The sequence below is a fragment of the Hemiscyllium ocellatum genome, chromosome 9, assembly GCF_020745735.1.
Source record: "Hemiscyllium ocellatum isolate sHemOce1 chromosome 9, sHemOce1.pat.X.cur, whole genome shotgun sequence".
Classification (NCBI taxonomy): domain Eukaryota; kingdom Metazoa; phylum Chordata; class Chondrichthyes; order Orectolobiformes; family Hemiscylliidae; genus Hemiscyllium; species Hemiscyllium ocellatum.
Window position 1 is genome coordinate 14,203,670 of NC_083409.1, and position 21,678 is coordinate 14,225,347.

Below are 21,678 nucleotides of genomic sequence, written 5' to 3' on the forward strand. Positions count from 1 at the left end.
ATAAAATATGAGTTCCCTGACAGGGACAGTTAACTTTGTCCAATCAAGGAGCCCTGGCTGGCAGATAAAAAGAGCAGTGTCTTAATCCCTGCCCTCCCCTTCACTGTTTGATCACACAGCATTGCCCTTTGATTTGAAGGGCACTGCTTGTCACTGGCCACGCGGATGTTTTCCTGTCTTCCTGGTGGTGGAAATTGAATAAAGATTCGTGCGCTTTGTGTCTCTCACTGTGTCTCACACCTACACACACACACACCATGGGTGCTGGGGAAAAAAAATAAGCTCCCCTGCATTCGGCGGCAGTGTGGGGGTGAAATAAAACAGGCATGTTAGGGGTTCTGAACATTCTGAGAGCTGGCTCTGAGGGAGCTGGATCAGTGTCAAGGACTCTCCACGTGTAAGTAAGAAAAAAAGAAGAAAAAAAGAAAAAAGAGGAGTGTCAGAAGGACTGAAACTCTGGTACCTGACTCTGAATAACAACCTGCCAACCAACCCCCTCCTTCTGTCATCCTCAATCTCCCCATGCTTACTCTTGTTTCACCTTCAATCCAGCCTGTGCTGCCTTTGGGAGAGGTTGGCCTTCCCTCCATCACCCAGGAATGTGGTCATTATCCCAGAGCAGTCACACTTTTAACCTGAGGGTCATCACAGCTGTAGCAGGGGGAGAGAAGGTGGCACCTTCATGGTGGTCATACCTGTCATTAATCCACCGCAACCTCTCTTGGGGCTGCAAGAATTCAACCTCCCTCCCTCAGACAACTCCTCTCCCTGGAAGGTAATATTGCTGCACCTAGTTTTGGGTTAATTAACCACTGAAATATGACTATGGGGAGCCAGCATTGGCTGGGCAGGCAGCCACAACTCCTCTGGCCCTGGATTCAAAAAATCTCCTCGGAATTGATCAACACATTTGGGAGCACAGTGCCCACTGCCTCTGAAATCCCTCCCTTCCTGAGAATACACTCTCAGTATTCACCTTTTACAGCTGCTATCTGAATTTGCTATAAATTCTGTGCCCAATGATCCTGCCCTTCCAGCTACCTAATGAAGGGGCAGCACTCCGAATGCTTTTACTTCCAAATAAACCTGTTGACTATTATCTGGTGTTGTGTGTTTTTTAACTTTGGCCATCTGAAAGATCTGCCTCTCAGACTGAATCAGCTAAGCTGTTTTTCATTCATGATTTGAGAAGATTAAAGCCTAATCTTCAATCCCCAGCACAAAGCCCATTCTCAATCCATCGCTCGGAGACACAGACCTCAGAGACACCTACAGGCACCACAGAGTAACACACTCACACTGAGAGAGACACCTACAGGCAGCACAGAGTAACACACTCACATTGAGAGAGACACCTACAGGCAGCACAGAGTAACACACTCACATTGAGAGAGACACCTTCAGGCAGCACAGAGTAACACACTCACACTCCATGCTGCGGATCGGTGTCTCACCGAATGTGGGTGTGTTACTGAGCGCTGTCTGTGGTGTGTCTCTGAGTAACACAGCCACACTCAGAGAGACATCTACAGGCAGTATTGAGTTAAACACTCACACTCAGAGAGGCACACAGCCAACAATGTCTGTGATTGGCCGAAGATTATTTCAGGGGCGAACCGACATGCAGCAGAGATTGCACAGTTCGATCCCATCAGCTGGGCATGTACCAACAGAGTGAAGAGGGAATGCATCAGATTGCACTTACTGAGTCCCAACAACTTTCAGTTTCTGTTCTTTTTGGAATCTACATAAATTCCTGATTAAAGGGATCATTTGAAAATGATTGATGATTGATGATTGTAATTGATTGACAGGCCAAGTAACCAATTGTGACAATGACCTGCTGAAATACAGCCAATCAACTGAGAGATGGGGGGGAGGAGAAAGTCAGTTATTTCCAAAGCACACGGAGACAGAGACTGAATTTTCACCTTTATTCCCTTTTCCACATTCACATTCACAGAAAAAGAAACAACTGCAATTAACAGCCAAGACAGAGGAAGCTGCTCAAATTCATAGCCCCAATGGAGATTGAGGAAAACACTTGGAGAGATTTTCTCAATAACACGAGAATCCTGCCCCTTTAAACAGTGACAAAACCTTAAACTGGAACTGGCAGCTGAGCAGGAAGGAGATCTGGTTTACTGAAGCAGAGACTTCTGAGGTTCACATTGTTTTGTGCAGCTAACATAACAAGGCAATCCTGTCCCCATCAAACATTCCCAGGACAAGGACAGTATGGGGTTTGACACAGTGTAAAGCTCTCTTGACACTGTCGCGATGACCTGCTTTAATATCCAAACCTCAGAAGTTTCTCTGAGCAATCCTGAGAAGGAAGAGAGTTGAAATTCAGTGCTGACAATGACCTTTGTCCTGCCAGCTCAGCCCTGTTCTGTTTAAAGTTGTGTCTCCTCTGTGGACTGTCTCCAACACTCTACACACATTCTGATCTCCTGATGCTCTTGCTGAGGGGAGAGGGGAGGGTCACGTGGGTGAGGGCACAGGAGAAGCGAGCGTCGGACTCCCAGTCAGACCCAGAGAGGGTCAGCAGGCTGCTGACACTGTAGGTGCTGTCTGAAGCTCGCAGGTAGTTGCTGGTCTGAACCCCGTCCGAAATGACTGCACCGTCCTTCTTCCACTGCACCTCCAGCTCATCGGGATAGAAGTGATTGGCAAGGCACACCAGGGTGGCAGTGCCCTTGGCATTGACCTGCTCCGGGGAGGGGGGCAGCAAGGTCAGCTTGGGCTGAGAGTTCTCACGGCCTGAAAGACAAGAGAAACAATTTTAATTCCTGCCACTGGAAGGGAATTCAACCATAATCTGGCCATACAATCTTTTTGAACATTTGTCGTCAATACAGAATAAACCCAACAAACGACCAAGCATTGTTCACATTGCTTCTTGGGATGTGGGTGTCACTGGCAGGGCCAACATTTATTACCCATCCCTAATTGCCCCTGAGAAGGTGATGGTGAAGTAGCATAGAGAGAAGGGACAGTTTCTGGGCAGCTGGAAGGGCTGTCAATGGGGGAGCATTTTCGTGACAGTGATCAGAACTCAGTGAGATTGAGAGAAGGGATGGAAATGGAGAACCATGGAGCAAGTGTAAAAGTTTTCATTTTACTAAACTGTGTGGTGCTTTGGTAAAAGTGGATCGGAACCAATGGCATGATGGGAAATCAGTGTCAGGGCAGTAGGAGCCCTCGAAGGATGAGACAGACTGTTCAGAATCTGGTCCCACAATTAGTAAGGGTGTGGCTTCCAGATCTAGACCAAATGAACAAGAGGATTGGGGTTCACATACTGACATGGATTGGGAACTGGTTGGCAGACAGGACAGAAAGAATGAGTCTTTTTCTGAATGACAGGTAGTTACACAGTGGTCAGTCCTTGGTACTCAGTTATTCTTAAAGTATAATAATAGAATCATCGAGTCAGAGAGACCCAAAAGGCCCATCAGCCCATTGTGTCCATACTGGTCAAAAAACAACAACCCAATAATTCTCATCCATTTTACCAGCATGAGGGAATTAGATGCGGTATGTGTTCAATAAGGAATTAGATGTAGTTCTTCGGATGAAAGGGATCAAAGAATGTGGGGAGAAAGCAGGAACAGGGGACTGTGTTGGATAATCAGCCATGATCATAATGAATGGTGGAGCAGGCTCGGGGGCCAAATGGCCTACGGTTGCTCGTAGTTTGGATGTTTCTATCTGTATCTCAGATAATGAAGGAATTTGAAACTGCAAGTCATGTGGAGATGGAAGATTTGGCCATGGTGTTTAATGCAGGTCAGTGAGGTGGTAAGAAGACACATGGGATAAACTGTTCTTCATTTTCCCTTGATGGAATGAGGGCAATTGCTGGATCGGCAGCATTTATTGTCCATCGCTAATCACCCAAAGGGCAGTTTAGAGTCAACCACATTGCTGTGGGTCTGGGGTCACATGGTAAGGATGGCAGTTTCTTTCCCGAAAGGACATTAGGGAATCAGATGGCGTTTTCCTGACAATCAAAGATGCTTTCGTGCTCGTCATTAGACTCTAATTCCAGATTTTTTTTGATTGAATTTGAATGCCACCATCTGCTGGATTCTAACCCTGGTCCCCAGAACATTACCTGGATCTCTGGATTAACAGCTCAGCAATAACACCATTAGACCATCACCTCCCTTATCTCATTTTTGGTTGACTGTGAAAGCAAGGAGTTTGTTTATTCTGGAACTGTATAAAACCCCAGTTAGAGCACAGTGAGAGAACTGTGTACGGTTCTGGTCACCACATTATAGGAAGGATGTGATCCCACAGGAGACCAGGACAGAGGAAGAGTTTGTCTGGAATGGGACTTTGAGTTTTGAGGAATGTTTGGATTGGCTGGGAGTGTTTTCGTTGGAACAGAGGAGGCTGAGGGGAGATTTGATGGTGGTGTGTAAAATGATGAGGGGCCTGGACAGAGTGGGTAGGAAGGACTGATTTCCACCAGCACAGAGGGCAATAACCCTGGGGAGAGATTGAAATCAGTTGGGGGCAGGATTATAGGGGAGTTGAGGGTATTTGTTTTCACCCAGAGCTTGGTGGGATGTGGGACTCACAGCCTGAAAGGGTGGGAGAGGCAGAAACCCTCATCACTTTGAAAAAAACACTTGGGTATTCACTTCAAACAGTGAAACCTCCAGAGCTATGGAGCAAGAGCTGGAAAGTGGGATGGATCTTGATACTTCTTTAACAAACCTCCGATCACCCACAGATCAGGAGAAATTTATCCGAGAACTTTGGAGCAGACTCGGATCCACACACTTCGGGAATGAGTCACATTGGGGTGTCTGTGTAGAAGGTTCTAGATTACATTTCAAACCTTGCTGCACACTGCTGGGCTGAGGTCAAGGGTGAGGCTGCAAAGAGTCTCAGTGTCCTTTGGGTCACTGCTCCTAATGACCCCATGCCCCCGGAAGGTGAGAGTGCACAGACAATGGGTGAGTGTTCGGATCAGGAGACTTCAAACTTAAAGAAAGACTTGCATTTGTGAAGCACCTGTCCCCAAATCAAGATGTCCCAATGGATCTTTCCTGCAGACTGTGCACAGCGAGATCCCAAACACAATATGATAAAAAGAAGAGAAACAGATTTTCATTGATTTTGACTGGGGGATAAATATTGATTAGGGACACCAGGGGGAACTGCCTGCTCTTCATCCAAAAGTCCATGGAATGGCATCTTTCACAACTGGAAGACTCTCAGTTCATCCAAAAAAAAAGAATAGTTCACTGGAAGTGAGGTTGCAGGTAGGTGGGGGGGTGGGGGGGGGGGGTGACAATGTCATTTGGTTTGCTTTCTTTTATTGGTCAGTGCATTGAGTATTGGAGTTGGGAGCTCTTGTGGCTGACAGACATTGGTTAGGGCACTTTTGGAATACTGTGTGTAATTCTGGTCTCCCTGCTGGAGGAAAAATGTTGTGAACCTTAAAATGGTTCAGAAAAGATTTACAAGGATGTTGCCAAGGTTGGAGGGTTTGAGCTATCGGGAGAGGCTGAATAGGCTGAGGCTGTTTTCCCTGGATCATTGCAGGTTGATGGGTGACCGGATGGAGGTTTATAAAATCATGAGCAGCATAGATAGGGTGAATAGAGAAGATCTTTTCTCCAGAGTGGGGGAGTCCAGAACTGGAGGGCATAGGTTGAAGGTGACAGGGGAAAGATTTAAAAGGGACCTAAAGAACAACGTTTTCATTCAGATGGTGTTAAATGTATGAAATGGGCTGCCAGAAGAAGTGGTGAAGGCTGGTATGATTAAAACATTTAAAAGGCATGGATATGTAAATCAGAAAAGTTTAGAGCATATGGGCATCAATCCAGCCCTTAACATTTCAGGCTCTTCCAAAGACATTTACAGACAGTTTTGTTTGACAAGGAGTCACTGTTGCAATGTCAGGAAGGTGGCAGCCAGTTTCTACACAGCAGGATTCAAGTAGAAGCAAGAGATCAAAGAGCAATAATGAGAAATATTGGCCTGATTAGATTCCCTCCAGTGTGGAAACAGGCAGTTCAGCCTGACAAGTCCACACCAACCCTCCAAACAGCAGCCCACCCAGAAACATTCCATACATTTACTCCTGACTATTTCATCTAACACTGTAGGCAATTTAGAATGGCCAATTCACCTGGCCTGCACATCTTTGGACAGTGGGAGTAAACCAGAGCACCTGGGGGAAACCCACACAGACACAGGGACAATGTGCAAACACCACACAGACAGTTTCCCAAGGCAGGAATTGAACCCGTATCCTTGGCGCTGTGAGGTAGCGGTGCTAACCACTGAGCCACCATGCCTTAGGTCAATCGACACATAAAGTAATTTGGTTCAGTTGGATGGAAAATGAGAAAACAGAAGGTGAAGGAGAAGGTCGATTGTTGGTTAGTGGTGGGATTGATTGTTACCAGAAAATAAAAGATGGGGACGGATTTTTTGAATATCAAAGGAACTAAAGAAGTGCAGGGAAAATCAATAATAGAATAAATTTAAAGAGTTTGTAACTAAATGCACAAAGCATTCCGAATAAGGTAGACAAAGTGACGCAATAAATCAAGGTAAATTGAGTGTCCAAGGAATTAAACTAGTTAAAGTGGAGGAGGGCTCAGGAGAGGTTATTCAAGTTTCTAGAAGACAACCTAGGACAGAGAGTACAGAAAGGAACAAGAGTCGAACTTCAAGCACAGTAGATAAGAGGACAATGATGAGAAGGAGGGCAGTCAATGCAGGACTGAGGGTGTTGTACTTAAATGCACACAGTATACACAATGAGCTTGTAGTGCAGATTGAAACTGGTAGGTACGATGTTGTGGGTATCACAGAGACATGGCTGTAAGGGGGTCTGGGCTGGGAACTAAATATCCAAGGATCCATGTCCTATCAAAAGGACAGGCAGATGGGCAGAGGGGCAAGAGTTGCCTTGTTAGTGTGAAATAAAATTCAATCAATAGCAAGAAGTCAGAAGGTGTAGAATCTGTGTGGGTAGAGCTGAGGAACCACAATAAAGAATCTGATGCAAGTTATGTCCAGGTCTCCAAGCAGTAATCAGGGTGTGGGGAAGGAAATCAATCAGGAGACAGAAAATTAGATTAGATTACTTACAGTGTGGAAGCAGGCTGTTCAGCCCAACAAGTCCACACCGACCCACTGAAGCGCAACCCACCCATACCCCTACATTTACCCCTTACCTAACACTACGGGCAATTTAGCATGTCCAATTCACCTGACCTGCACATCTTTGGACTGAGGGAGGAAACCCACGCAGACATGGGGAGAACGAGCAAACTCCACGCAGTCAGTCGCCTGAGATAGGAATTGAACCTGGGTCTCAGGCGCTGTGAGGCAGCAGTGCTAACCACTGTGCCACCATGCCGCCCAGAAAAGGGATAAACTAAATGTCAGGGTAGACCTCAATGGATAGGTGGACTGGGTAGTGCATCGAAAGAAAAGGATTTCATGGAATGTCTACGAGATGGTTTTTGGAGCAGCTTGTGGTTGAGCCATGATGGAACAGGCAGGTGTGGATTCAGTGATGTGGAATGAGGCAAACATGATTAGTGAGTTTAAGGTGAAAGTATCACTCTGGATAAGTGACCATAATTCCCCCTGTAGTTTGAGAGAGAGAAGCTACAATCAGATGGAACTGTATTTCAGTTGAGTAAAGGTAACTGCAAAGACATGAGGAAGGAGCTGGCCAGAGTTGGTTGTAAGGGGAGCCGAGCAGGTAAGATGGTGGGGCAGCAAACAGCAGAGTTTCTGGGGGTAATTCAGGAAGTAGAGTAGGAATTCATCCCAAAAAAGAAAAAAACATTCTCAGGGGAGGACAAGGCAACCATGGCTGATGAGGGAGGTCAAGGACAGCATAAAAGCAAAAGAAAAAGCATCCAATGTGGTGGAGAATAGTGGGAAGCCAGAGGATTAGGAAGTCTTTAAAGAGCTATAGAGGATAACTAAAAAAGCATTAAGGGTGGAGAAGATGAAATCTGGGAGTTATCTAGCCAGTAATATAAAAGAAGATTGCAAGAGTTTTAGCAAATATATAAAAAGGAAGAGGGAGGCAAAACTAGACATTGGATCACTGGAAAATGAGTTTGGAGAAAGAATAGTAGGAAATGAAGGAATAGCCGAGGAATTGAATCGATACTTTGCATCAGTCTGCACCATGGAAAACACCAGCAGTGTACCAGTACTTCCAGACTGTCAGGGGGCAGTTCAGGCGTGTAGTGGCCATCAGTAAGGAGGAGGTACTGGGGAAGCTGGAAGGTCTGAATTTGGATAACTCCCCCAGACTGGATGAACTACACCAGTGTGTTCTGAAGGAGATCACTGAAGAGATTGTGGAGGCATTGGTGATGATCTTTCAGGAATCAATGGAGTCAGGGTGTGGAGGTGGAGATTTGATGGGGGATATATACCCCTTGCCTAAGGCTAAGGCCAATTCACCTGACCCGCACATCTTTGGACTGTGGGAGGAAACCGGAGCACCTGGAGGAAACCCACACAGACACGGGGAGAACATGCAAACTCCACACAGTCAGTCGCCTGAGGCAGGAATTGAACCCAGGTCCCTGGCGCTGTGAGGCAGCAGTGCTAACCAATGTGCCACAGTGTCACCCGGTGGACTTGGAAGTGCAATGGTAAAATAGGGCTGAGTCAACACGGTTTCATCAAGGGGAGGTCATGCCTGGCAAATGTGTTAGAATTCTTTGAGGAGGCAATGAGCCAGTCAGGCAAAGGAGAGTCCGAGGAAGTAATGTATTTTGATTTCCAGAAGGTATTTGACATAAGATAAGCGCCCACGGTGTTAGGGGCAATGTACTGGCATGGACTGAGAACGGACAGGTTGGCATAAAGCAGAGAGTGAGGAAAGATGGCAGCTGGTGACTGGTAGAGTTCTGCAGGTGTCAATGTTGGGACAATAACTATTCACGTTATACATTAACAATCTGGATGAAGGAAGTGAAGACATTGTTGCTAAGTTTGCAGACAACATGAGATAGGTGGAGGGACAGGAGGGGCGGCACGGTGGCACAGTGGTTAGCAGTGCTGCCTCACAGCGCCAGAGACCTGGGTTCAATTCCCAACTCAGGCGACTGACTGTGTGGAGTTTGCACGTTCTCCCCGTGTCTGCGTGGGTTTCCTCCGGGTGCTCCGGTTTCCTCCCACAGTCCAAAGATGTGCGGGTCAGGTGAATTGGCCACGTAAATTGCCCGTAGTGTTAGGTAAGGGGTAAATGTAGGGGTATGGGTGGGTTTCGCTTCGGCGGGTCGGTGTGGACTTGTTGGGCCGAAGGGCCTGTTTCCACACTGTAAGTAATCTAAAGTAATCTCTAATCTAAAGGTAGTGTTGAGGAAGTGGGAAGGCTGTAAAAGGTCCTAATAGGCTCTGAGAGTTGGCAAAGAAGTGGCAGATAGAACACAAGAAGAAATACAAAGACTGTTTGCTAAATGAGGAAAGCCTTTGGAAATCTAAAGCACAAACCTCATTCAGGTTAACAGGCAGGTCCAGTTTGTGCTTGAGAAGGCAAATGAAATGATAGCATTCATTTCAATAGGGCCAGAATACAAGAGCAGAGATGTACTGCTGAGGCTGTGTAAGGCTCTGGTCAAACTGTATTTGGAATATTGTGGGCATTTTTGGGACCCATATTTTAATAGAACAATGTGCTGGCATTGGAGGGGTTTACAAGAATGATCCTGGCAATGAAGGGCTTGTCATATCAGGCGTGCTTGAGGACTCTGGGTCTGTACTCAATGGACTTTAGAAGGATGAAGAGGGATCTTATTGAAATTTACAGAATACTGACAGGCCTGGATAGAGTTGATGCAGAGAAGATGTTTCCAAAAACAGGAGAGACTCGGTAACCAAGGCACAGCCTCAGAATGAAGGGCCGACTCTTTAGAGTTGAGATAAGGGTGAATCTCTTCAGCCAGAGGGTGGTGAATCTGTTGAACTTATTGCTACAGAGGGCAGTGGAGGCCAAGTCACTGAGTGTATTTAAGACAGGGATAGATAGGTTTGTGATTGTTAAGGGGATGGAAAATTCCTGTGGAGTAGGCAGGAGAATGGGGTTGAGAAGCATATCTGCCAAGATCAAATTGCAGAGCAGATTCAATGGGCTGAATGGCTGATTTCTGCTCCTATTTCTTAAAGTCTTCTGGAGAGTTTCCCAAAACCCTGGAACACTGAACCTGCTGGACTGTGAGCCCTGCTGTAGCTGTTTATCAACAGATAACCAAAGAGTGGAGAGAGTGTGCATTTAGGTGGGAACTTCAGAATGCTTCCCAGCTCCTGGAATACCATGAGTGCAGGAAGTGTGGTCAGTGACAGCAGTTGGAGCTCCAGGTTCTGGAGCTTGAGCAGCAGCTGGTGTCAGTGGAGAGCATCTGTGAGGCTGAGAGCTCCGTGGAGAGCACGTTTCTAGATGTGGTCACTCTGCAGCTTCAGAGTATGCAGGGAGAGAGGGAATGGGGGAGCAGCAGACAGTCCAAAAGGACCAGGCAGCTAGTACAGGAATCCCTGAGTGCCTCCCACTCTCCAACTAGGATTCAGTTCAGAATCCTGATGAGAATGATGGTTCATCTGGGGAGTGCAGCCAGAGCCAAGTCCCTGGCACCACGGGGGGGGGGGCTCAGCTATACAGGAGGGCAGAAGGAAAACTGGAAGAGCGATAGTGAGAGGATATTTGAGAGTGAGGGCATCGATAGGTGTTTCTGCAGCTGCAGATGGGAATCCAGGATGGTGTGTTGTCTCTCTGATGCCAAGGTCAAGGATGTCACTGAGCGGCTGCAGAGCACCCTGAGGGGAGAGGGGGAACAGCCAGCAGTCATAGTCCACATTGGTCCCAGTGATGGATGGAGAAAAAGGAACGTGGTCCTGCAGTCAGAAGGTTGGGAGCTCTGGAGGGAATTAGCAGCAGGAACTGAAAAGGAGGAATCTCCGGATGACTCCCAGTGCTACATGCAGGTGAGAATAGAATCAGGAGGTGAGCACAGGTGACTGTGGGGCTGGAAAGAGGATCCATGAGGGAGGTCTTTGGATTTTTGTGAGGTGGTTTACTCATGCAGTTAGAGAGGGTTTAAACTAACTTGGCAGGGCTGTGCGAACCAGGAGAGAATGTCAAAGAGGAACACAAAGGAACACAGAATCCTCAGTTCAGTCAATAAGTCACCTCCCAGTGGGAAGGATGTGGAAGAATACAAATGCATGAATTTACAGAGACCTGCAAATATGGTAGAGTTGTTATAAATGGGCGGGGCGGTCTTTAGCTTCTGAATATAGACTGGGATAGTAGCAGTGTAATGGGCAGGAAGGGCCCAGAGTTGTGAGAGTGTGTTCAGGTGAATTTTCAGGTGGCATCGGTGGCTCAGTGGTGGCTCAGGTGGGGCAGCACGGTGGCTCAGTGGGTAGCACTGCAGCCTCTCAGAGCTAGGGTCACAGGTTCGATTCCAGCCTTGGGTAACTGTCTGTGTGGAGTTTGCACATTCTCCCTGTGTCTGCGTGGGTTTCCTCCGGGTGTTCTGGTTTACTCCCATGGTCCAAAGATGTTCAGGTCAGGTGAATTGGCCATGCTAAATTGCCCACAGTGTTAGATGCATTACTGAGAGGGAAATGGGTCTGGGTGGGTTACTCTTCGGAGGATCGGTGAGGACTTTTTGGGCAGAAGGGCCTGTTTCGACCCCGTAGAGGCTCTAATCTAATCATTGGCAGTGAAGAAGGCTGTCTAAGAATACAATGGAATCTTGATCAACTGGGCCAGTGGGCTGAGGAATGGCAGATGGAGTTTAATTCAGATACATGTGAGTGCTATATTTTGGTAAGACACAAGACATGGGTGAGATCCCAAACAAATATTTCAGGTCAGTATATATTGTGGAGAAAGCTAGGGAATTTGGAAAAATAGTGATGTCTTGAAAAGAGACCACACACAAATGAGGAGACGCTCAAGATCTGAAAACACATAAAAGTAGTAGATAAACCCTAGGACCTGATCAGGTGTATCCCAGAACATTGTGGCAAACTAGGGAAGAGATTGCTGGGCCCCTTACTGAGATATGTGTATCACTGACAACTATGGGTAAGGTGCTGGAGAACCAGAGAGGTTGACTAATGTTATGCCATTATTTAAGAAAGAAAGACTGTAAGGAAAAGCCAGGGAATTATAGACCAGTGAGCCTGATGTCAGTGTTGGGTAAGATGTTGGAGTGGATTCTGTGGGATAGGATTTACATTCTTTGGATAATCAATGTGGTTTTATGCATAGGAAATCATGTCTCCTGAATTTGATTGAGGAGGTGACAAAGAAGATTTATGGAGATAGAACAATAGACATTGTCAATATGGACTTCAGTAAAGTTTTTGACAAGGTTCCACATGATAGACTGGTTAGTAAGGTTAGACCACATGGGATCCAGGGGGAGTGAGCCATTGGGATAAAAAAATTGGATTGAAGATAGGAGACAGGAGTGGTGGTAAAAGGTTGCTTTTCAGACTGGAGATCTGTGAATAGCTGTGTGCCACTAACATTGGTGCTGGATTCACTATTTTATAGAAATGATTTGGATGTGAATATAGGAGTTACAGTAAGTTTGTAGATGATATCTAAATTGGTACGATAGTGGATAGCGAAGAAATTCATCTCAGAGTACAGCGGGACCTTCATCAGATGGGGCAATGGGCAGAGGTGTAGCATATGGAGTTCAGTTTAGATAACTGTGAGATGTTGCATTTTGGAAAGGCAACCCAGGGCAGGAGTTAGACAGTTAATGGGAGGGCCCTGTGGAGTGTTGCTGAACAAAGAGACCTCGGATTGAAGATGCAAGTGCATTATTACTTGAAAGTGGGGTCACAAGTAGACAGGGTGATGAAGAAGGTGTTGGGTACACTTGCTTTTATTGGTCACTATTTTGAGTATAGGAGTTGGGACATCATGTTGCAGCTGTACAGGAGATTAGTGAGGCCACTTTGGCAATAATGTGAACAATCCTGATCACCTCGAAAATAGGAAGGATGCTGTTAAACTTATAAAGCTGCAGAAAAGATTTACAAGGACATGGCCAGGAATTGGAGGGTTTGAGCTATAGGGAAAGGCTGAAGAAACTGGGTCTATTTTTCCTACAGCATCTAAGGCTTCGGGGTGACCTTATAGATGTTTATACAATCATGAGGGGCATGGACAGGGTGTATATCCAAGGCCTTTTCTTTGGGAAAGGGAGTCCAAAACAAGATGGCATAGGTTTAAGGTGAGAGGCAAAATATTCAAAAGGGACCTGAGGGGTAACTTGTCACACAGAGGGTGGTATGTGTCTGGATCGAGCTGCCAGAGTAAGTATTGGAGGCAGATACTATTACAGCATTTAAAACGCATTGGGATGGGTACATGAATCGGAAGGGTTTTGAGGAATGTAAGCAAAATGCTGGCAAATGGGATGAGGTGATTTAGGATATCTGGTTAGTATGGACAAGTTGAACTGAAAGGTCTGTTTCCACGCTGTATGACTCCATGACGATGAGAAGCTGGAAAAGCTGAAACTTTTTATTCTGACACGTAAGAGTCTGAGGAGTGACCTTGTAAAGGTTTATAAAATCATGAGGGTCATAGAAAATGTGAATAATTCAGGAAGGAGCTGAAGTTTTGTAGAAATGGCAAAAAATATTCCTGAAGATCCTTCCAGGGATGAGGAACATCAGTTATACAGATTGATTGGAGAATTTGGGACTGTCTTCTTTGGCGAAGGCTGAGAGGAGATTTGTTTGAGGAATTAAAACCAGGAGGGGCCTGGACAGGGTAAATAGGGAGAAAATGTTCCCAATTGAGAAAGGATTGAGACCGAGAGAACACAGATTTAAAGTAATAAGTAAAAGTAACAAAAGTGAGAGGGGGAACAACATTTTCAGCCAGTGGGTGGTTAAGGTGTGGAATGCACTGCCTAAGAGTGTGGTGGAGGCAGCTTCAATTAAAACATTCCGAAGGGAATGAGACTGTTATTTGAAAAGGAACAATGTGCAGGGTGACAGGGAGAAGGCAGGAGAATGACACTCAGTGAATTGCTCAGTCGGAGAACCATGACAGACAGGATGGACGGAATGGCCTCCTTGTGCACTGTAACTATTCTGTGATTGTGTGATTGAGCAGAGTTAAAGCTGGGGGAGGTGGGAGCTCGGTGTCTCACTGTGCTGCTGCTGCTGCTGCTGCTGCTGCTGCTGAGGTCAGTGAGATCAGAGACTGGGACAGGGAGCCAGAGCTCACATCAAACTCTGCCCCGTGTCCGTCACACTGAGACTGGCAGGAGGCTACTCACTGATTTCACTCCATGCTGCAGGAATGGGACCACAGGCTGCAAATGGACAGAGCTCCTCCACACGGTGAGTAAAACTGACTGACTTATATCTTGCTTCTTAAAGGGGGCAATGGAACTGAAGTGGTACGGTTGGACAACTGTTAGACACAGTGCTCCTTAATCAACCATTTCGTTCACTGCAGCTCCCCACTAACACCTTCAACAAATCAGTAACTGTATTTTAGAAAGTGTGTTTCAGTATTGAAAGGGTTAATAACAGAGGATTGAGGTTTACTTACTCAGTCTGAGCTTGGTTCCTTTACCGAACGTGTCCCACAGTGAGAGTTCCCAGTGCAGAGGCTGTACAAAAACCTCTGCTCTCTGCTTCCCCCCCATCACTCTCAACCTCTCCCTGTCTCCCAGTCTCTCGTTCACTCTCAACTTCTTTCTGCCCCTCTCTGTCTCTCCCTCATTCATGTGTCTTTCTGTCTCCATCTCTCTCTGTGTCCAGCTGGGCTTGGGAGCTTTGTGAAATTTATTTTTCGATATTAAATCTTGCAGCTGTTCTTCACGCGTGGTCATGGAGTGTCAGAGGGAAACTTGAGGCCTTCAGTGAGCGGTGGACACCACAGGGACTGGAGTGTGTCATGGACAGTTACAATCCCAGCATGGGGTAATTTGTTCAGTTTCATTTGTATCTAATTGTGGATGTGTCAGTTCAGGCTGTGGGACTGTGTGTCCATTATTATACATTTTATATAACTGATTGATGTGTCAGTGCATGAGGCGGTGCTGTGTATCTTGAGGTTTTTGTATGGCTCTGTATCACTGTGTTGAGCGGAGCTGCTATACCAGTTGTTCTGACAGTAATAGTCAGCGACATCCTCATTCTGAACGTTGCTGATTGTCAGGGTGTAACTGGTCCCTGATCCACTGCCGGTGAATCGCTCGGAGACTCCTGTGAATCGAGATGTTGCAGCATAGATCAGGAGAGAGGGTTTCTGACCTTCTCGCTGCTGGTACCAACTGAGGTAGCTGCTAATGTCTTGACTGGCCGTACAGGTGATGGTTGCAGTCTGGCCCAGTTCCACTGACAGCACCGGGGGAGACTGGGTCATGATAATCTCTCCATTGATACCTGAGGGGTCAGAGAGAAACACAGTGAAGTCAGAACTGTCACAGAAAGAGCCGGTCAAATGAGAGATTGTTGGAGACACTGAGCTTTCCTCTGGTTTCAGCATTTTCCCTTCAATCACAAGTCAGTGGAATTGGAGTGAAATGGAGAGCAGCTAAAGATTCAAGGTGGAAGGAGAGAGATTTGTACCTGCGACACAGAATGCCAGGGGCCAGATCAGCTGGATGTGTGAAATCATGGTGTGTGCTCCTGTCCCTGTGCCTGGTTCCTGATAAACTCTCCCTTCACTGGGCTCTGCTTTATAAAGCTGCAGCCTGTGAGAGTCTGACTGGGTGTTCCTCAGTATGTAAATGGCATCAGGCAGAGAGAGCCACGTCAGCCCCTCACACTTCCTCTTCTCTCTCTCTCTCTCTCTCTCTCTCATCCTTTCTTTTCTTTCTCCCTTTTCCCTTTTTTCTCTTTCTCACCCTTCTCTTGTATACGTTCTTGTTATTCGTTGACTTTCTCTCTCTTTTTCTATTTCCGTCTCCGACTCTGTCCTCTCCCAATTATATAACCACTTATATCTTTCCTTTTTTCCATGTATGTTTGACATTCTGTTTATCTCCCTCCCTTCTGTTTTGGTTGGTCTCTCTCTCTCTCTCTCTCTCTGATCATTCATTCTTCTCCTTCACTTATATTACTACCTAATTCCTCACTCATTCTCTCCTTATACCCTCAATCTCTAATTGCCTCACTCTCTCTTTGTTTCCCTCCCTCCAGTCACTCTCTAGCAGGCATTATTCCAGGACATTGGAACAGTGAGTCCTGGGGCAGCAATTAAATGCCTCGCCCTCTCTCACTCAATCTCACAATGTACACTTGCTCTCTGTCTCTGTCTGTGTGTGTCTTCTGTGTCTCTCTCAATCAAAAGTTCAATGACATGAACAGCATTTAACAAGTCTCTACTGATCATCAATGATCTAGCAACATCAATCCCAGCTTGGCATTGAGGGAGAGGATCAGCCATGGTCATATTGAATGGCAGAACAGACTCACAGGGCCAATCCCTAACCCTTACCCTAACCCTAACCCTAAACCTAACCCTACTCCTGCTCTCTATTTCTATCTTTGTATGTCTGTGTAATCTCCAATCTCTGCCCCTGGATATTGATCCCTCTATTCATGGAAAAAGTTGCCTTCCTGTCCACTCTATCCCTGCCTCTCATAATCTTTTTGCCCTTCAGCAGGTTCCCTCTCAACCTTCACTGCTCCAAGAGAAACAATCCCAAACTTTCCAATCCTTCCTCATAGCTCACACCCTCCAGGCCAGGCAGCATCCTGGGAAATCTTTGCACCATCTCGAGTACAGTCATATCTTTCTCATAATATGGTGACCAGAACATCTCTGCACGTCTGTCTCTCTCTTTCACTGGATTGCCTCTACTCTTTGTCTCACACCTACTCTGTCTGTCTCTCTCTCTCTCTGTCCCCTCTCTCTCAGTCACACTGTCTCATACTCTATCTCGCTCTATCTCTATTCTTCAACTCCACCATCTCTACCTCTCTCTACCTCTCTCTCTCCCCCCGCTTTTACTCATCTTACACTGCCTGAGATTCTTTATCCTGCTCTCTCTCACTTTCACACCCTGCCCTTCTATGTCTCTCTCGTCAACATTCTCTCTCTCTCTCTCTCTCTCTCACACACACACACGCACACTCTCTGCCTTTCCAACAAGGTCCCAAGTGGTAAAAGTTAAATACAGGTTATATCTCCTCCAAATCTAATGGATGTTAACCCTTGACACCAGGAGTATGTCTACTCCTGGAATAAAGGCCCATTTCCCACATTGACCAGGGTTTGGCCTCTCTCAGGAAGACGGTCAGATTCTTGTCAAATGAAGGGCAATTCTGTGCTGTTGGCCCATTCTTCCTGGGGACTGGTTTGGACACAAACCTCATTCCATGAAAGCCCAGCAGAGGGAGGAGATCCTCAGGCCATCAGTATGACCTGGAGGGATAGGACAGGATCTGACCCATTGACCCATCCTATCCATTCACAACATGTTCCAATCCTTTCCCCTCACCTTTCCCTTCCATGGTCAAGCTCCAGTTTTATTGGTATGAGGATTGGACCATCACACAGTTACTACAGAAAGGAAATGAGCCCCACACTCACTACAGTATCCATGTCCCACTGGACTGTCCAGTGGAGACCAGTAAGCATGGAATTCATTCCCACAGAACTCTCCAGTAGAGACCATTAAACATAGGCATCTTTGCTGCTGGAGCCTCCAATGGAGACCAGTAAATATGGGTCTATTTCCCACTGAATACTCGAGCAGAGCCTAGTTAACATGGACCTTATTCCTACTGGGCCCTCCAATAGAAACCAGGAGAGAAAGGCCTCCATTTCTTTGAACTCTCCAGTGCAGACCAGTAAATATAGACGAGCTTCAAACTGGCTCCTCCAATACAGACCAGTAAAGATGTGACTCTTTGTGAATGGATCCTCCAATACAGACCAGTAAACAAGGATCTCATTGCAAGATTGAACTTCGGAATGAGGAGCAGGAATAGGTAATCAAACCCGTTTCCTATTTAACATGATCATGGCTGAACTTAACCTCCTCTCCACTTTCCAGACGGCTACCTATTGCCCTCTATCCTGCTTTTCATCAGAAAGATATCTGTTTCTTTCTTGAATCTGTTGATTGATTCTGCCTCCACTGTGCTTGAGGAAGGGGGTGGGGAGGGGGGGGGGGAGTGGGGAGGGGGGGTGGAGATGATGGTGCGCACTGACATCCACAGATTCGCAACCTTCTGCGAGAAGTAGTTGGAATGGAACAGATTCCATACAGTATGAAACCAGGCCATTCAGCCCAATAAGTCCACACCAACCCTTCAAAGAGCATTCCACCCAGAGCCATTCTGGAACCTTTTCCCTGTAACCCTATATTTCCCATGACTAATGAATCTAACCTACACTTTCCTGGACACTATGGGTAAATTAGCATGGCCAATCCTCTGAACGTGTACATCATTAGACTGTGGGAGGAAATCAGAGCACACAGATGAAGCTCACACAGACAGGGGGAGAATGTGCAAACTCCATGCAGTTGCCTGAGGGTGGAGTCGAACCTGGGGCCCTGGCACTGTGAGGCAGCAGTGCTCACCACTGCACCACTCTGTCACCTGTAGTTTCTCCTCATCTCAGTTTTAAACATACCTCCTCTCACTCTATGTCTATGACCTCTTGTTCGAGACTGGCCCACAAGAGAGTACATCTGTTCAATGCTTGCCCTATCAATCTCCTTTAGCATCTTATATACTTCACTCAGATCTCCCCTTCATACAACTGAATTCCAGTGAGTACAAGCCCTAGCTATTCAACCATTCCTCATATGGCAGCCCTTTCATCCGGGGAATCAGTCTGGTGAACATCCTCTGAACTGAATCCAGTGCCACCATATCCTTCACCAAGTAAGGAGACCACAACTGGACACAATGCTTCAGATGTGGTCTCACCAATGCCTAATAGAATTGTCACAATATTTCTTTATTTCTGTAATTCAGTCCTTTTATAATAAATACCAAGATTCCAATTGCTGCAAGAAATGCCAACATTCCAATTCCATGGGACTCAATTGGAACCTCCAACAGAGATCAGGAAACATGGGCCTCCATCCCACTGGAATGTCCAATGGACAGCAATAAGCCTGAGCTTCTTTCCCACTGGACCCTCCAGTATTGGAGCTTCAAACCCCACTTCCTCTCCATCACCTAGGTCTCTTATTTCAATCTCCACTACATTGTTTGTCTCTGCACTACATCAGCCCCTTGACCACAGAAACTCTTATTCCTGCTCATCCCACCTCCAAACTCCAACATTCTGATGTCCTCTCTCAGCTTACTCCATCTGTGCTCCATAAATTCCAAATTGTCTGGAATGAAATGGCCCCTTCCCTGTCTCATACCAAGGAGGAGATTGACAGATTTGATTTTAGTAATTAGTTGAAAGTTTACGGAGAGTGGGTGTGGTCAGAATTGGTCAAATTGATGACGGCTCCTGCAGTTGAATATCCTGCTGGCAGGCTCCAGCCTTTTACACACAGAATGGAGAAGTGTGTATTGTAGGCATATATTGTAAAGTTCCATAGAATTAAACCTCAGCATCAAATGTCCCTCAGGAGGGGAGAGGGAATGTTCAGGGTCCTGAGCTCCATTTCCCAGCCCAGGCAGTTTGCCTCCCAATGAATGAATGAGATGCCAGCTTGGAGCCCAGGTTAGGGACAGTCTCTGCTGTGGACCCAAGTCAACAAGAGGCAGCTGGAGATCGAGCTGAAAGGAAAGATTTGCTGGGTTATGGGGAGAGAGGGGGCAGTGGGAATAATTGGATCACTCACAGACACCACAGGTGGGGGGGGGGGTGCAGGTTTAGGACTAAATAGAGAAGGAACTTCTTCACCCAGAGGGTGGTGAATCTATGGAATTCCCTGCCCAGCGAAGTCGTTGAGGTTTCCTCAGTAAATGTTTTTAAAGCTGATTTAGGTAATTTTTTGAACAGTAAATGAATCAAGGGTTTTGGTGAAAAGGTGGATAAGGGGGAGCTGATGCCATGAAAAGATCAGCCATGATCTTACTGAATGGCAGAGCAGCCCAAGAGGCCAGAGAGCCTGCTCCTGCTCCTGGTTTTAATGTTCTTATGTGCTGTCAGATTCCAGGGAGTGCAGACAGTTCACAGTTTTCTCCCGTCTCAGTAACAAATGTGCAGCTGCTCCGAGCTCCTTCTTTCACTTCCTCACTTGGTGAAGTTTCAACCTTGCGATCTGACAGCCTTTGCAGTTATTTTTTACACTGGGGCTTTCTGCTGTGGTCAGAATCTCTAATAATAAGTGTCCAATCAGTGACAATCACAGCAGCTAAGAGCAGTCAGGACTGAGTAGCCAGGCTCACTGGGAAACACATTGGGAAGATCAAAGCCATCCCCTTCAGGTCCCGGTACAACCTCCATCCCTCTCCCTGAGCACTGTCTGCTGCTCAACCAGACTCTTTACAAAAACAGAATACCTCAGCAGGTCTGGCAGCATCTGGGGAAAGAAATCAGAGTTAACATTTCAGGTCGAGTGACCCTTCCTCAGAACAGTTCTGAGAAGGTTCACGTCCCAAAATTTTAACTCTGCTTTCTCTCCACAGATGGTGCCAGACCTGCCGAGCTTTTCCAGCAATTTCTGTTTTTGTTCCTCATTTGCAGCATCTGCAGCTTTTTCGGCTTTTATTTCATACCAGATTCCTTAAAATCTTGGCCTCATCTTTGAGGCTGATCTGAGCCCCAAATCCTCCACAGCACAGAGATCACTCACTGAAAGTCCCACTCGTTGCTTTGGGACTCCAAACATGACCATTCTAATGTTGTCTTGGGCCACATCACAGCCACTGCCCTCTGTAAACTTCAGCTCACCCCAAAACTCTGCTGCCCGTATCCGAACTCGCAACAAATCCCATCCCCATCCCCCACCGTCCTCACTGAGCGACATTGGCTCCCGGTCCAATAACACCTCGATTTTCAAATTCTCGTCCTTGTTCTGAAGTCCCTCCCTGTCCATCGACCCTCCCCATCTCTGTAACCTCCTCCTAGCTGCCTCACTCAGTGTGGTCAGCAATCTTGGATATATGGCTCTCTATTCCTTCATCCAAGTCATTCAGAAATATTATGAAATGCTAAAGTCCCAGGACGGATCCCTGGGCACACCACTATTCACCTCTTGCTCATTGGAGGACACACACATTATTCCCTCACTCTGTCTCCTATCTCCAAACTAATTCCTAACCCAAGGCAAATGTTTTTTCTCTTATTCAATATGGTTTCACGTTGATGAACAATCTCTCAAACAGTGAAACTCGGAGCAGGAATAGGCCATTCAGCCCTTCGAGCCTGTTCTGCCATTCAATATGATCATGGCTGATCATCCAACTCAGTTGCCTGTTCCTGCTTCATCCCCATAACCTTTGATCCCTTTCATTCTAAGAACTGTATTGTGCCCTTTCTGGAAAACATTCAGTGGTTTGAGCTGAACTGCTTTCAGTGACAGAAACGTCTACAGGCTTCCTGTAGAATGAAAATATTTCTCTCCATCTCAGCTCTAAATGTCCTTTCCCGTATCCTTAAACTTTAATCCTTGATTCTGGACTCCTTCATCATCAGGAACATCCTGTCTTGTCCTGTTAGGATTCTAGAGTTTTCAGTGTGACTCCCCA

At 46.4% G+C, this 21,678-nt stretch overlaps 2 gene segments (V, D, J or C); both read right to left on the reverse strand.

The window, feature by feature from the left end:
• Positions 1–1,964: 1,964 nt before the first annotated feature.
• Positions 1,965–15,051, reverse strand: LOC132818595 (immunoglobulin kappa constant-like). The segment is given in 2 exon segments: positions 1,965–2,763; positions 14,606–15,051. Coding segments are annotated over 2 exon segments (612 nt in total).
• On the reverse strand, positions 15,020–21,026 carry LOC132818903 (Ig kappa chain V region K-25-like). The segment is given in 2 exon segments: positions 15,020–15,444; positions 20,882–21,026. Coding segments are annotated over 2 exon segments (570 nt in total).
• Between the last annotated feature and the right edge of the window lie 652 nt (positions 21,027–21,678).